This window comes from Trematomus bernacchii, unplaced genomic scaffold (genome assembly GCF_902827165.1).
Source record: "Trematomus bernacchii unplaced genomic scaffold, fTreBer1.1, whole genome shotgun sequence".
Taxonomy (NCBI): domain Eukaryota; kingdom Metazoa; phylum Chordata; class Actinopteri; order Perciformes; family Nototheniidae; genus Trematomus; species Trematomus bernacchii.
In genome coordinates this window covers 247287-264520 of record NW_022987644.1, presented here as the reverse complement: position 1 = coordinate 264520, position 17234 = coordinate 247287, and the positions used below count along the sequence as shown (strand labels likewise).

At 40.6% G+C, this 17234-nt stretch overlaps 1 protein-coding gene across 5 annotated transcripts in view; it reads right to left on the bottom strand.

Moving 5' to 3' along the window:
- Positions 1 to 12347, bottom strand: part of prom1a (prominin 1a) — a 92560-nt gene extending 80213 nt beyond the window's left edge. For 4 of the 5 annotated variants that reach the window (XM_034133816.1, XM_034133817.1, XM_034133818.1 and 1 more), the window contains exon 1: positions 11833 to 12064. In XM_034133816.1, the coding sequence (XP_033989707.1) occupies positions 11833 to 12064 (232 nt within the window). Of the gene's footprint in view, positions 1 to 11832 lie in introns of all 5 variants that reach the window. The other variant, XM_034133815.1, reaches the window with a different exon arrangement.
- Positions 12348 to 17234: the final 4887 nt, after the last annotated feature.

Sequence of the window (17234 nt, the reverse complement as noted above, 5' to 3'; positions counted from 1 at the left end):
TGGGCAGTCGGCTGTGTGTCCTGCAGCGCCTCACTGTCAGAGCGCTGACATGACTGCATGTGACAGAGGAACCATATACATCACTTTCTGTCGTGCAGATGCTGCTACACTTTGACTGGGCTGTTCCACAGGATCTGGCAAGGATGCAAAACCTTGGAATCTGCTTATTTATAAAAGGATGTTTTTCTATTTTGTAAATGCATGTTGTTTGTTTATACCGTACATTCAGGATCTGTGGAACAAACAGATCATAATGATGTCTGTCTGGTTAATTAGAAGACATCACTTTAACTGTGCTCTTGTGCTTGAAGGAATCCTCTCACATCTCATGTTGGTTAGTAACAGATGGAAGCTGATAAACGTTTAAGGTACCACTTTACAATAAGACTACCCTTATAAAGGATTCATAAAGGGTTTATAATTAGGTTATGAATTAGGTTGTAAACACTTTATTAATCAGTAGGAACCATTTATAAACCAGTTCTAACCGTTTTCATACATCAACACAGGCTCACTATTTGGCAAGATGACTAAGCCTTATATTGGCTACCTAGCTTACTTCATATTCTTCATCAGCCAGCATCCTTGGTATCTGTTGTTCACTGAGTTGATTTCCCCCCCCCATTCATCTTGATGTTTCTTGGCATCTCTTTATGACCATTTATTTACGAGTTACTAACATTTATAGTTGCCAAAAGGGAGCCTTATTGTAAAGTGTAAAACACATTCCCATTTATTAATGAGTTACTACCATTTCTAATAAGGCTTAGCAGTACAGATACATGTGGGCTCTATTTGGCAAGCAACCGTTCACAGTCGCCCTGTTTATCTCATGTCTTATAAAAGCCTATTAATGATTTATAAAGTGTTCACAACCTAATTAATACATTAATTACAAACTATTCGTAAGCCCTTTATAAGGGTAGTCTTATTGTAAAGTGGTACCAAGTTTAACTATTGAGCACATGAACGCCTTCTTCACATTGGACATTTGTGCTGTTAGCCTCAGGGCTGCTATCCAATGCTATCCAATCCTACAGAATAATTTAAAAGCTGCAACATGATCCTTTTTTTCAAAAGAATATCATGATTTGTGGACATAAATAAATATGCTGGACATAAAAACGTTGTTAATTAATGTGAATGTTCCTATGGAAATGGATGAACACATGCAGCACAGAGTAACATTTTGACTCCGCATTTCACCCATCCTAGTATTGGGAGTAGTGGACAGCTACACAGCGCCGGGAGCAGTGTGAGGGTATGCTGCCTTGCTTAAGGGCACCTCAGCAGTGACCAGAAGGCAAACTGGCCCCTCCACTCTGTTCTTGGTCCTGTTCCCAAACCAAATCCCTACAGACTTAGCTACTCTGCCCCAATTTGTCATCTAATGCTGGCACAATTTCAGCCTGCCTGAAGACAGAAACATGAAATATTAAATATGCATCGGAAATGTTTTAATGTAAAAAGTTAGACTGTCCTCCAAGATATCGTCCAAAGAAACAAATGATATCACAAAAGACATATAAGGCGCTTTCACACCGGAGTACTTTTCCCCGTACTTTTCCCGTTTAGTTCCGATAGTTCATGGGATTTTGTGTTCACACCAAAAAGAGAACTTAGTTCATGAGAACTTTCACCCCCATTATTAGTCCCTGCTAGAGAGGTGGTACTTTCCTGGGGAGAAAAAAGTTCAAATTTCTGATTGGCTGGGCGAATTGCAAACCACGCTCCGTAAAACTCGGAAAAGTTTTTTGAAGCATTGTATTTGCTGGCATTAGCATTATTAGCATTAGCATTAGCCCCGCGCACCAACAGAGAGAGAATAACTTGTGGCAACACAAAAAAAAACATGGGAGTGATGAGGAGGTGTCGGCGTTCTGGCGATTTACTCGGAAGGCTTCAGTAGAAGCTGCTGGGACTCCCAGCAGCTTCTACTGAAGCCAGTCCCCAACTCCGGGGACTTCTGGCCGGGGACTTCGGGTGGCAGTATACGCCGTGAAGTTGTTTGCGGCCTGCCAGTAAACCCAAAGCAGAAGAAGAAGAAGTGACGTCAGCGGCTTCATTTGCGTAATCTTCCCTCAGGGAACTTATTCCGGTGTGAACGCGATCGGCTCTTTAGTTCCATGGGGGTACTAAGTGCTGGGAACTAAGTACGGCAAAGTACTTGGTGTGAAAACGGCTATAGTTATAATAACACAAGTGCTGAAGTTGCTGAGCTGAAATTTAAATATTTACCCTAAGCCAAATCGCTAAGAATTCAACTTCAAATTTGAATCATTTAATCTATAAAAATGGCAGAAAAATTGTTAAAAAGGTCCATCCCACTTTCTCAAAGTGTCTTAAAAGGTTTGATTATTCGAAAATATATACTTGAATATAATATAAAACAGAGAAAGGTAGGAAATATTCATGAGATAAACAACACTTTCTGCTATTTCTTTGCACGAAAAATATCTTCAACAATGAATCGATTAGCAAAATAGTGGGATTGATTATTTTTCTGTTGATCTTTTCCTCAAATAGCTTTAATTGCAGCTTAAGTTCCAGTCTCATGTTCAAGGGGCTGCAGTAGGCTTAACTATTGACATTAAACCTTGGAGCCTTAAAGATTTCTTCATGCTCAATAACAAATGATATAGAGTTACTGAATCCAGAGAAATAGAGTGGAGGTCAACTGAGGATTTCAGCTATCTGTTGCCATGAAACTTGTAAAACAACCTCAGAGGAGTGAACAAACAGCTTTGCAGTGTCTTTTTGTCTCCTTGTGTTTTTTTACCCAGAGGCCTCAGTGAATCTACTTAAACTGCCAAAGCCATCTGCGCCCATCCATCCAGAAACTGCTCTCTGCACTGCCAAATGTGACTGTGTCTATATGCACGGTTCAAATAGGCCTGACCTTTTAACCCCCGTGCACCAAAAGCATCTGAGCTCCCACTGCATGGAAGAACATCTACTCTGAATACATGTGTTGGTATCTTTCAGACTTAGGTAGGTACTGAGTTGCACACCTTTGCAATGAAGTGATCTGGGCTGTGATGTATTGTCAACTATTCTCATTGACTGTATTGCTATACTAAGTAATAAAGTGTTTGATAATGAGATCAACAGAACCAGTTCATCATCTCAGCACACATGGTTCTGCTTGTTTGTGATGTTATGAATGTAGAAACGATTTAGATATGCAAATCATTATGATTGCAAATTCAAGCCCTTTTGGGGATCATCATGGCATCCAATGGTAATTTGCACAGACTCGCCCGCTCTCTTAATTAGAAAAATGTTTGCAACTGGCTGGAAAAATGCTGCAAGATAATGAGTCATTTTTTTTGGACACTCAACTCTGATTTCCCCAACTTTCCTCCACTGAGATGTTAAAATGCTCGGTCAGCAACACACTGGCTCTAAGGATGTTGCTCAAGGACACTTCAGCAGAGCAGATTCTTGCTGTCATGGGGCTCGAGCTCTGACCCTACAGTTGAAGGACACTCGCTTTAATCACTTTACCACCGTACTGTATCAGAGCCAGCAGCCTTAATCAGTCGTCCATTAGCACTATTAATAACTCATTATCTATCACCAAGACTTTTATTCTGGTGCAGTCAAAGTGAGCCCTGGAGAGTCGCTGTGATCAAGGTTAAAACACCACAACCTCTGCTTATATCTCCATGAAAAGCACTCCAAAATGAACATGTATGCACCAAGTATTCATAGTCGGTAAACTCAGTATTTGTCGTATGAATTAAGAGCACCACATTGTACACACAGACTCATTGGATTGTAGTTTTTCTCCACAATTAATTAGTTCTTGACATTTCCACTTCCAGCTGTAAAATGCTAAAAGGCACCGTGTGCAGTCTAATCCACAAACAGTGATTTGCCATGCTTGTAATGTGGCTCTTGTTTAGTTTAACGGGCTATAATGATGTTAATAGGCTTTCGGAATAGATTATAAGCAGAATTATGGTATCGTCTTCCAAATTGGAGAACTGCAGCATGTGAGTGTAAACAATAATTAGTGAAATGGTTTTGGATCTTTTAATACAGCCACGTTTTAGGTAGAATGAGCCGTTCTGGGGTTACTGGTTATTGAGAACTTTGTGTGTTAGCAGAAGGATTTTGAAGTGTATTCGTTGACGGACAGGGAGCCAGTGCAGGTTTTGAAGGACGGGGGTGATGTGGTCTCTGGAGCGGGTGCGGGTGAGGAGGCGGGCAGCGCAGTTCTGGATGTATTGTAGTTTATTTAGAATGTTGGATAATGAACCATACAGGATGCTGTTGCAGTAGTCCAGTCTTGAAGTGATGAATGCGTGGATGAGGGTTTCAGCAGCCGGGAAGGAGAGTGAGGGGCGGAGGCGGGTAATGTTTTTTAGATGGAAGAAGGCGGTCCTGGGGCCTCATTTATAAAGGGATATACGCTCAAAAAATGGCGTACGCCAGTTTCTACACAATGTTTGCGATTTATAAAATACTAACTTGACGGGAAAATGTGCGGTCCTCCACGCAAACTCTAACCCATGCGTACGCACTAAGCACAACAACGGGAGAGACGAGAAACTGCGACACCGTTGGCAGAAGGAAGAATGGAGAGAAATATGTGGACATAATACCATAAATAAAATGTTACCTCTCATTTATCAAATAGGAAGAATTCATTTTCAAACATTGATTAAAGCCAATCTTAAAATGATTCATCAAACGCCTGTTTGAGACTCCTCAGTGCACACAAAAACATAACTTGGAGAAATAAATAAATACGGATATGCTATTTAAAACCACCTCGAATATGTTGTGTTAATGTTATGAAATGTTTTCTCATAAATGATGCGGTAAGCAGGAGGACAGAATTACGTCTTATATGTGGTAAATTGTACAGCTAATATAACACAACCCATTAGTTGTATTTCCTTTAACTGGTGGATTATGGATATATAGTTGCTGATCGACCGTTGGAACACAAACCACCAAATACAACAAAATAATTCAGATCCAGTCGTCATGACTCCACTCCGGAGGGATTCCCCAATCATTTCTTACAGTTTCTCATCAAGGGGGTGTCTCCTGTCCCCGGGACAAACACACTGCATGAGGAAGGTTATGTGTATTTTTTTTGTCATTCACTTTTTTCGGACCACTTATTTATTTATTTTGGTGACGATCCGACCTCCATGCTGCTACTCTGGTTCAAACTGCATCCACCAAACAATATGATTTATCTCAACCTCCCCACAATAACCAAAATCTGACACGGTGTGAGATGTCTTTTTTAGCTGTTCTATCGTAATTTCCTGCGATCTTCTTCATGCAGTCAGTCAGAATGAATGAATGAATGGGCGTTTATTTGACTATTCATAGGCAAATATGGGCGTTACGAGTCGATTGTGATTTATAAAGGGAAACAGGCGTAGGAAGTGCCGTACGCACTTCCCTCGCCGGTACGCAATGTTTTGTGAATCGGAAAATGGCGGAAAATGTATGTACCTATTTTTGTGCTTTGTACTACGTAAGCAACCTTCCTACATCAATCCTACGCAAGGCGTTATAAATGAGGCCCCTGGTGATATGGAATACTGTCATTGTTAGGGATGTGTCAACACTGGGTTGGGTTCTTCAGTTGGATAATGTTTCAAATGTGGCTTTATCTGGTTGTTTCTCCAAAGTAACCTGCATTTAAACTTTAATTTTACATGTTATTTTGTGTGTAGATTAACGAACTTCAGGGCTTGCTTCATGTTAAATATCAGCAAACAAAGAGACTAAATATTCAAAAGTTTGACCTTCACTGTAGAGATTTATCAGCATGTATCCTTAGAAAGGCTCACTCTTTGTAGACATTTCTTCCTCTGAACATAAAAGACATTAAACCAGAATGTCTACTTTATAATTCCAGTTAAATCTCTGCTTCGATCTCTGCTTCGTCCTTGGTTAGAAATCTTTTGAAGTTTTCCTCCTCAAGTTTCTCTCAGGTTTATGTGTCCTTCACTGAACCCCAAAGTCCCTTTATGCCTCTGTGCTGTGGAGAAAAAGCACTATCTTTGATTAAAGTTGAAGCAAAAACATGGCCTGAGATGTTAAACTCTGCAGCTGTTTTAACCTCGATCTCTGGTGCAGCGAGACACTCTTAAGGTGGAAACAAAAACAGCGGCCATGAAAGCTGCCGATGGGTTTCCCTGGCAACTGTTGCTCGTGTTGAATGGATGCCAGCCTTTCACCGGGCCTCTGCTATCTGTCGGTGTGGCTTCTCCAGCGGAGGGAATACAGACACTAATGAGAAAACGTATCCAACAGGGATCTGCTGTGTGACGGCTGCTGGCTCCCAACGCGCTCTCCCACAGGCACGAAATGATACTTTCCTAACTGCAGAAGGAGCTTCATGCACCTCTATTCCCAAGAGAGGGCTGACATCTATCCAAATGAATTAAAAAAAAGTACTGTTTTTATTAAGAGATGCACCAATTGTGTTTTTCTTGGCTGATTCCTATGTTATGTCTAAGAACTATAATAAATGCCGTTAATGAAAATTTTTGTACATTTTCTTTTATAAAAAAATGCAATGAAATTGTATTTTCATAATAAAAACAATTACCAATAAGTATCTTTACTTTTCTGTGTGTGTGTGTGTGTGTGTGTGTGTGTGTGTGTGTGTGTGTCCTAGCATTACTATACTTGTGGGGACCTAAATCTGTTTACACAGTCACGTGTGGGGACTCACCTCCCTTATGGGGACAAAATGAAGGTTCCCATGAGGGGAATCATTAATTTTAGGGTGAAGACTTGGTTAGGGTTAGGCATGTGCTGGTTATGGTTAGGATAAGTCTCCAGGAAATGCATGTAAGTCAATGTAATGTCCCCTGAAGTGATGTATACATGGTATGTGTGTGTGTGTGTGTGTGTGTGGCTGTAATGTTACTGTCTTTACTGCTGCATGCATGATGTAAAACCATCCTCTGACACATTGTTGTTATTTGATTAGCAAAAAAAAAAGAATAGAATATCGTTCCCAGTTAATGGCCAATGAGCTGACAACCGATGTGTTTAAAGCGTTGGCTGATAAATCGCTGCATCTCTTTTATTATAACTAGTTTGTGGAGAGTAGAGGATGAAGAAATAAAAATCTTTGTAGCTAAAGATTACAGATGTGTGTGTCCCTATATTCAAGTGTACAAATCTCTGCAACACAGTCAACTCACTTCCTGTAAATCAAACTGTTCGGATCCAAAACTAAACTCCCGCTGACGATGTCAAATGTGTTAGTATGTGTGTTAAGCATAGGCTCCCCTAGTGGCTGAAATATGTTACAGCATTACTACGTCTAAAACTGTGCCAATACAAATATTTTGTATATCAATATTTTAATAAGGTAGGAAACTGGTTAATAATATTGTAGCATGTTCAAGTAACCAAGGGATATAGTAGTTATCTAGTTATATGTGTTCGTATGTGGAAAAGTCATACTCAGTGCGGTGAACGCTGGCTTTATTGCTACTGTATCCGTAGCACCCCACGCAATAGTTGGGACTACTGACGTCAGTAAAAAAGGTTTGCCCCCTCAAGCGCAAAAACTCCGCCTATGAGATTGGAATAAATCTGAAGACTTACACAAGACTAATAAGAACATTATTAACAGTTTCTTTCAGACTTTAAAAATACCTTTCCTCCGTTCAGTGTGATTCAACTAGGGCAAACAACTGTACCTTATGTAACCAAAGTTAGAGTAAACTCAAACTAGCATCTCCAGCATTACTTGGGCAATATACTGATAGGATCCAAAAGAGTCCAGACTAAAACATATTTCAATCCTTTCTCGGAATTTATAATTGAAGGCAGCAGAAGTTTATACCTAAGAGATTCACTAGCAGAAAATAAGGATGGTCATTAATTATTGCTGAGCCGATCATGCCTGAGAGACATTTAAAGACATCGCCTTTGATTTTGTAATTTTCTTTTGCCATTTTATTGACCAAATGATTAATCGAGAAATGAAAAGGCATATAAATCAAAGAGGAAATCTACCGTTGGTTGCAGCCCTCCACTCTAGGCTCTTTCTGTAAATGTCTGATCATTCACAAATAAAGTAATTCATATTCACGTAGAAGCCACCCATGCAAAGAATGTCACTTAAACATCCTGTTGAAAGCCAGCAGAGTAATGTGAATGATGTCTGAAAGGGATTATGATCCCGTGCACCATCCTGTGTATTTAGACTGTTTATATTAGTTATAACATTTAGCTTTTGTGTGTTCGGGAGTGTGGGTGACTCTGAGGGGGGGGGGGGAGGTGACGCTTCCACACTGCGGTACAAAAAGCAGTTGGAAACTGTAAACGAGAATGTGTCACCGCTCATTCGCCTCGTGTGGGTGTCGCTGACAGACGAGAGTTGCTTCTTTGCTAATAAAACCTCCTACGAGTGGGGGGGGGGGGGCGCTTTGATGCAGAGAAAGAACATGTCAGTCAGTCACTGCATTAAACACTCACCAGATTATAAAGACGCCACACAATGTACATGTCAGCCAAGACATGAGTAAGGGGTGTCGCTAATTACAGCCGAGTCGTTTCTGGGGTAAGACCAAGAAAATCAGGCTGAGTGTTTCATACAGGTAGTTCTGAGATATTGTAATAAGCTGTTACTGAACTCTGAGCTTAATTAGATTTTGGTGCTCCAAAACTTTAAAAACTGTGGACTGGATGTTTTTTTTTCCCGAAACAATACCCAAGCACTAGTTGTTTCCCGTTTTCATATTCTAAAGCTTTCTACCACATTACATGTTAAAGGTGGGGTAGGTAATTCACTTCAGAAACACTTGTTATATTCCCTGGAATGCTCTTAAAGGTAGGGTAGGTAAGAATGGAGAAACCAGCTCGAGTGCGCTAGAATTTGAAAGTACGCAGCCAAAAAAAAATCTGCCCCTTCCTTCAGACTTCCTTACAGAGCCCCTCCTCCAACACACACGAACGCGCACATGACCAATGAGGGCACGAGATAAGTTTGTGCACAGATGGAAGGCTGACAGGCAGGTAGGCCATCCAGTTATTTTAGCCGGGCCGGCTAAAATGATTGGTCATGCTTTTTACAGCGCCACAGCTTCCACAGATGACATTTTTTTATGTATTTATTGTCAAAGCATTTATGTATTCATTGCTATCGGGATGTTAACAGAATATTGAATTTGCTCAGCTGTCAAGGATCTTTTGATTTGCAAACTCTGAATCTTTTATGATTTTGTCCATAGCAAATGTTACAAACATTTTGTCACAATTTATTCTGTTTATATTAGTAACTCTTAAATGTAAGCCCTTTATTATTAACAGTAGAGCGATGCAACCGTTTGAAGAAAGTACATTGTGGTTCATTTTGATCTTCCTATCTGATTTACTGCAGGGTGCTGAATTAAAGTTCATTCTTGACCTTGAAAGCAGCAGCTTGACGAAGTAAACTAAAAGTCAATTTACTGGAGCTTTTTAAGTCAGTAGACCTTGAGTCGGGATAGTTTTTCTAAAGGAAAAGAGTAAGTGCTCTGGCGGGAAACAGCTACCAAGCGTAAGGTCCAATTTGAGATGTCACCTTGGACTCTGTAATTTTTTGATGCATTTTGAGAGCATTTTCCACTGTTTTCTGGCATTTTATAGACTTAAAAGATAATTAAAATGACAATTTGTAGTCTTTATATCACGGTATTCCAGATGTCATTGGGAAAATAACTGTTACATATCTGCACAAAAAAGAGAACCTGTCTGCAGTGCCATTGTTGTCTGTCACTATACTTTAGAAAGTGACGATGCTGCCATGTTTTGATGAAGTGTCTCCTTGATAAACAACTAATGGACAACACTTGTTAACAAGAACCATTTTTGCAGTTCTTTCCTCAAGGATTCAGTGAATCATTCTTTAAATGTCTTCTGGAAGAAGGCTGACAGTTCACCACAGGCTGAACTGGAGACCCCCCCCACATCCACCCACACCCACCCAGCCTCCACAGAGCTCTGACATCTGCACCTCCTCCAGTCACAGACCACTGGAGCGGAAACACATGCAGATCCTTTCCTCCACTTGTCTCATAGATTTGAATATAACTACCAAGTTATGTTTCCCAACAGAGGGGCTTCCTGTAACATGTAGTTATAGAAATCCCACTGTGGGAGGGACACAGATACCCTAAAACAAACCTGTTGGGAACCAGGTACCCAATAATATCAGGACTGCTGCTGAAAATCTTCACCTGTTTCCACTGAAAACCTCTGAATGTAGCACCTAAGGGTTGGCTTACTTAGAGCAAATTCAGTAGCACTTATGAAAGCGAAGTACCTACAGCATCTTGCTATTTTGAGTTTTTTTCCGTCATGGTTGAATGCACCCATTGAAGGTTGCTTTAGATAAGAGCATTGGCTAAATGTGCTGTAATGACCAACACTGCAAGTCCCAGAGACACGACCTGACACATCTCTGTCTGTTTATCCTGCTCGTATCCACACATGCACGGCTGCTGTTAATAAGCAGATGGCCTTACGTTAGAGTCTGATGAACCCAGAAATAATAATGAACGCCCCCCAGGCTTTCTAATCTAATGAATGACAAACTACAGACATGCAAATGCATCTGAAGTAATGTATTCGAACCAACTGTTTCCACCTGACTCTCCACCGTGCATCAATTGGTAGGTTTATGATGGAGATCCCTCCGCGGGGCAGTGGTCTGCGACTGGGATTAGACCACTGGTGACAAACTGAAAACTAAAATGCCAGCAACATATGGCGCAGGGGTTTATGGGATTACCCAATTAACAAGGTGACTCAGAGAGCTGCTAATCTGCTAAATGTTCCGACCTATATGGACACAGACAGTGACGCATAGAGGGCATCTTTTCAGCATCCAGCAATTAAACACACACACACCTCATGTGTGTACAAGCAGTCAGCTCTAATTGTATTAAATGAGGATCCACTGGGTGTCTGGGACAAACATTCACTCATCCGGGCAAAAAAATGTGCTTGTAAAAAGTGAGCACGTCACGCTGTCAGTGAGAGCTTCATTAATTGTAATTATCCTGACATAAAGTACGCCGCGAGCACAAACACCACCTCAACGCGAGCTGTCAGATCTGCGCGCAAATCAAAACGCGCGCTGCAGGGACGTGACGCACAAGTGGAGTCCGCGAGAGGACACATTTACACACAGAGGACAAGCCGGATACCGTCCGTAAGAAATAGACCCATTTATGAGAACTCATTTCAAACATCTTTCAGCTTTGGTGATGTGGAAAGTGACAACTTGGTAGTACAAATATAGATTTGAGCATCCTTGGGTCTTAATATTCCCGAACAAAACCAACATGCTCCACTCTCCGGAAAATGTTTGTGGTAAATCCCACATGCAGATAAAGGCTATGTATTTTGTATTATAATCACACGTAATTCAATTAGACCGATGTATGCTACTAGTTAGACATGTCAACTATTGTACATAATCCGTAAATAACTGCAATACTTAGAGTTGTACTACTATCACCTGCTTTCACACCTTATACATGCTACACTAATTTAACAACAAATACGGTGTTACTGGTACTTTTTGTTGTCAACCTGGATGTGTATTTTGCACATTGTAAATAATTGTGCGATTTCTATAGTTATCTTTACTATTTAATGCATGCCTCTTAAATAATATTTCGCTATTTATGGCTTTTTACTTTTGGTGTAACCATGTTACCACCTTTCCCCTCTGTGGGACGATTAAAGGTATTCTGATTCTGATAATGTTCCCAAAAGTGAGCATCCATCGCATCCCAGCCTGGATTTATCCCTCTGTTTCTCTGACTGAGTGAGGATGCTTCTTACCTTCAGGGAACTCATTGGGCTGCACCACATACAGGAACGCCTGCACCAGGTGGAACAGGATCCCTATCGGTCCCGGTTCGTAATGGGCAAGAGTCTCGTAAACTCCTGCAGGAACATAACCGAAATCCAACTTTCCCGGAGGAGGGAGTCTCCGCGGCTCGGTTTCCAGCTGGAGTTCTCCGGAGGCTAGAAACACGGCCAGGAGGAGCAGCAAGACCCCGGTCCTCCACATCGTGCTGGGGTCAAACCAGACCTGTAAACTGGGGTTAAACTGAAGAGAGAGATCTTCCTTATCGGAGAGGAAGAGGAAGAGGAAGAGGAGGCTGAAAAGTGTCCGGGTGGATCTCCCGCAGCTTTCTAAGTCCTGCTGCCGGCGGAGAGGCTCCTTCTGAGCATCGTTTCCCCGGCTGAGGCTCCTGACGGTCGGACTAACCGGGTGATCTCCTCCCGTCTCCGGTGCTCTGCGGTCGGTCCTCCCGAGATGAGCGCGCCTCTTCCACTCCAGCCTCGGTGCGCACGGGGCTGCGCTGCGTCACGGGAGCGCGCCTCCGTCACTTTACACCGGGGAGGAGGAGGGAGGGTCCGGGGAGGGGGGCTCCTCCTGCCGGGGAGAGAGGGCTGAGGATGTGCTTATATCTGATAAAATGTTGACATACTCTTATGTTTGAAAAAATAATGGTGGACATTGGTTGATAGTAGGCTAACAAGTATTTACTCAAGTAGCCTACTTTTGATAAATAAAGTGGAATTCTTTGCCGAATGATTTAAAGGGCTGTAAGAACATTTTTATGTTTAAGAACATTTAAAGAAACATACTACATAATTTACAAAATAAAGAAAGCGTAATTAGACAGTATGAAGTTCACTTTTGATTGTGTTCTGTTTTATGTTTCAGCATTTGTAAGCAACTGTGACTGAAATAATATTGCTTTTATTTCATTTTTTTAAATTGTTTTTAAGAAGGGGCAGATAAAATAAGATGTTCTTCTCTGCTCCTTTCAACCATGCGCTATAAAAAAAAAAAAAAAAAAACAGTATAGGCTAAGTGTATATGTTTTGTTTTAAAAATAACTGCTATGTGTAGAATAAACAAATAAATGCAGTTTAAGTACTTCTACTCCTGCTACCTTTTTATTACCACTAGAATCCAGAGGCAGATATTATATTTTTACTCCGCTATTCCTTTGATAACTTACTGTTATGATTTGTGGAAAAAGGTAGGACTCAAAAGCAGAATACAAAAAAGGCAAAAAGGTCTAGGAACAAAAAGCGAGCTTTATTTAAAAAAAAAGAAGCTGATGAACAAATCATGGCATGAAACAAACAGGTAGCACACGGTAGCAACAAAGCAAAAACTGACCGTGACCAACATGGAGGGAGACAGGAAAGAAAATGAACCGACAAGGAACACAGGGACTAAATACAAAGAGGGGTAATCACAGGACAAGACACAGCTGGGCAGGGGAGGCAGAAACACAAGGGCAGCAGGTGAACACAATCAGACAATCAGACACAGGAGGAAAAACACAGGAAGGAAGACGAGACACAGGGAGAACAGAATTTCAACATAAAATCATGACAAGACAGACAACTAGATTGTGACAGTAAACTAGGATTGTGACACTTACTTTGAAAATAATTCATATTCAAAAATGAAATACTGCATCGTGTTACTTACCATGTATTATTTTAGCACATTAAGGCAACTAAATCATTATTAATCACAATGTTATATATAATATATATATATTTATATATTGTTCTGAAAATAGGCCTTTGTGCAGAATAAGTACTTTTAGTTTCTGTACTTTAAGAGTAGAAACATCACTTTTAGTTTGGTAATATATAAAACGCAAATCTGAAGAGTTACATTAAATAAAGTGAATCATATTTTTCGTATCTAATGAAGTAGAAGACTAACATGGTTATATTCCCAAAACTGTACTCAAATACAGTTCTTGAGTAAATGTTTTCAGTTACGTTCCATCACTGCTTGACCATCTTGTAAGTTCTTCAATGTATTTACTTCTTACTCTGCTTCATCTATCTGTAGTTTCTTTACAAAACTGTGCAGTGGTCCTCAGGCTTTACAGTATTTCACTTCCCAAAAACACACTACCTCTCTCCTCTCCCATCAACAGGTGCTCTGTATTCAGGACCCTCGACCTCCCCGGACAGAGGACACCTGAGGAGCAGCTGGAGGAGCGCTGTGATTGGTCGAGCCGTGGTCAGATGGGCTCTGCTTCTGTCTCTCTGCACAATAACATCACTGTCCTCTGCAGAGCGCGGGGCCCCGAATCCTGGAGACAAGGGGCCCCTGTCTCTGTCTGTAAACCTTTGATCAGCGATTGTGAGCACCTTTATTCACTGAACACACACACACACACACCCACACACACACACACACCCACACCCACCCACACACCCACACACACACACACACACACACACACACACACACACACACACACACACACACACACACACACACACACACACACACACACACACAACTCATTAGAGGGGCAGATGGTTCATGTGCTACCTAAACTGAGGGGGTGATGATGTGCTTTTTACATCCTGCTATTAACAGTGTATCAGGTACCAGTAAAACATAAGTGTGATGAACAAAGGAGCAACTATTGGACATTTTGAGGAATAAATTACACTTTAAAAGGGACAGTTCACCCCAAAGTATAATAAATAATAACATTTCCTCTTACCTGTAATGCTATTTAAGTCAGAAACAGCTTTATTGCCAACTAGGTTTACACACACAATGAATTTGTTATGGTGTATAACGGTGAATACATTAACACATTAAGTGGAATTAAGTTGTAAAAAAGGAACACACATATAACTATTATACAATATATAAGTATTAACATACAAAGAAGTAAGTACAACAAGAATCTGATAAACCACTCCAACATACACAGCAGTAAATCAGAACATCAGATTGTTCTGCTGTGAGTTGCAGAGTGTTGGAGATCTCTGAATTGGATTTTAATCGTCAAGGCGCCAGAAAATACCGTGGAAAACTCAACAGTAATTACTGGATTCTGCACTGATAACGTTTATCAAGTTTTTACTGTATGTACTGTTTTAATAACCTAGTTTTAGTAGGTCTAATTATTACTCCCTTGTTCACCAGTCTTGTTTTCTTCTTCTGTGTTTTAGTAGCCGTCAGAGGCGATAAGAACCTTATTGGTACTTATTCTATACAACACTATTACACTGTAAACTCAGGAAATTGCCAATGCTTTCTCTCCTCATTATGTTTCAAAGCAATCTGCATTTAAGGGATTGTTTTATTCTCTTAATTAGTTCCTGCTGAAATGTATCTTCCTCTGCATCATCACTGTTTTTCTTTTTGAAGTGAGATCTTTCTGAGCTCATCCTCAAAATCTGTCCGTCATGCTGGACCCTCTCCAAGTATTACTACTCCTCCTGCAGTACTTCCTGTACGCTGAAGCTGCTCTCAGTGTTCAGCGGGTTGTAAGGAGATTATCACACTGAAGAAGTCTGCTGCAGATTTACTCTCCCTGACCTGAAACTGCTCAGCTGAGCGTCTCCGCCTCGGGACAGGTGAGCTCCTCCATGGAGTAAACCCCACTGACTGCCAGTAATAATATATATATATATATATATATACATTTATAGCTGCTCTTTTTGTCCTCTGTTATTCAAGCCATGAGCAGTAATCCTGTATTTGGTACTCTTTCTGAATCAGGAAATATGTAGAGTTCTTTAGTTTGACTCAATGTACACTTACTAGTTTCATCTGAGGTTTTCACAACATCACATGTGAAAAGAGTCAAGGATTATTTATAGAAAGCCAAAACATAACACAAGTAATGTCATCAAATGTTTTAATTGAGCGTGTCTAGTCCATGGCCGTTTCTCAATGTCGAGTAAAGCTGCTGCAGAGCCACTATTTCAAGTATACTACGTCATCGAGTGGCGCCGAAGGACAGTTTAAATGCCCAGCATTCGGCGCCACTCAATGACGTAGTATACTTGAAATAGTGTCTCTGCAGCAGCTTTACTCGACATTGAGAAACGGCCCATAAGTCTGCCTAGGCAGTAGGTCTGGACCAAATGTATTTTTTTCTTTTATATTTCAGATTTTTTGGAGGTTATCCAATTAAGATTTGTAGGTCTGTTTTAGGATTTGTTCACCCTAAAGAGCAACTGAAAAAATCTTCAGACAAAAGCCTTAATTAAAAAAGAATTTCTCTCAATATTCAATGGATTAAATAATAGCTTATATTATTAAATGAACTTTCTCTAATGAATTTGCGATAACTCCTCAGTTACATCAACATAAACTAGAGAATGCAATTCCTGAAGAAATTGCTAGTGGGAATGCTTTATGCTGAAAAGCTGACGCTAAACTGCTATGCTGAAATGTAATGTGTAAGAAGAAAGTGAAGAATTTAGATTGAAATGATACATGAACACTGGGGGCTTGAATGTGTGATGAGAGAAGAAAAGAGAGTAAAAAGACTTGGAAAAGCAGCAGAATATTTGAACTGCAAACGTTTGAACTAACTTGATGGCGAATGATCTGTCGCCATGCCAACGGCATTTGATGACATCCCATAATACGCTTATATGCGTTGATGGCTGCATCGTTACCAAACCTGTGAAGTTTTGGGCCGTTTGGAGCATTTTCACTGAAGTTATGAGAAAACCGTGTTTCATGGCGAGCATTGTGTTGCCATGGCAACGGCATTTGAAGAAATCTCAAAACTGTCCCGTAGATGTCTTCACGGCTGGACTGTTAGCACACATGTGAAGTTTGAGCACTTTTTGAACATTTTCATAGGAGTTAATGTATAGCGACATCGTCTTTTATGGCGAGGGATGCGTTTCCATGGAAACGGCATATGATGACACCCCATAATTGACGTAGATCTGTTGAGGGCAGGACCATTAACCATTATCTGAAGTGTGCTGCTCTGAGCATGTCAGTTGGAGTTATGACATCATCGTGTTCCATGACACAGGTGTTTATATTTGAGCTAACGACGTGTCCAGAGATCAAAGGTTTCCATGGTGATCAGTGAGAGGAGAGCATTTTCATTGTTCTGAATGAGAGATAAACCTCTTACATGTGAACGTTTTGTTGAAGAACCGTAACAGATATCGGTGACATTTCAAAGCGTGAAGCATGTCAAGGAACTTGAGCATCTGAAGTGTACTTCTTGTGTACTTTCGGGTTAATAATGTGGCCTTTTTGGCAGATTAACTAAAGGTGTGCGGCTGCTGTGGTGGGGAAAGGTGAGGCTGAACTTACAATCGGGTTTAATGGAGACATGTTGAACGTTTTTGTCACTTCATGCCCTCAAGAGGCATTTTGTTTAATTATTTTGCTTAATTTTTTTTATTTTTCAAGC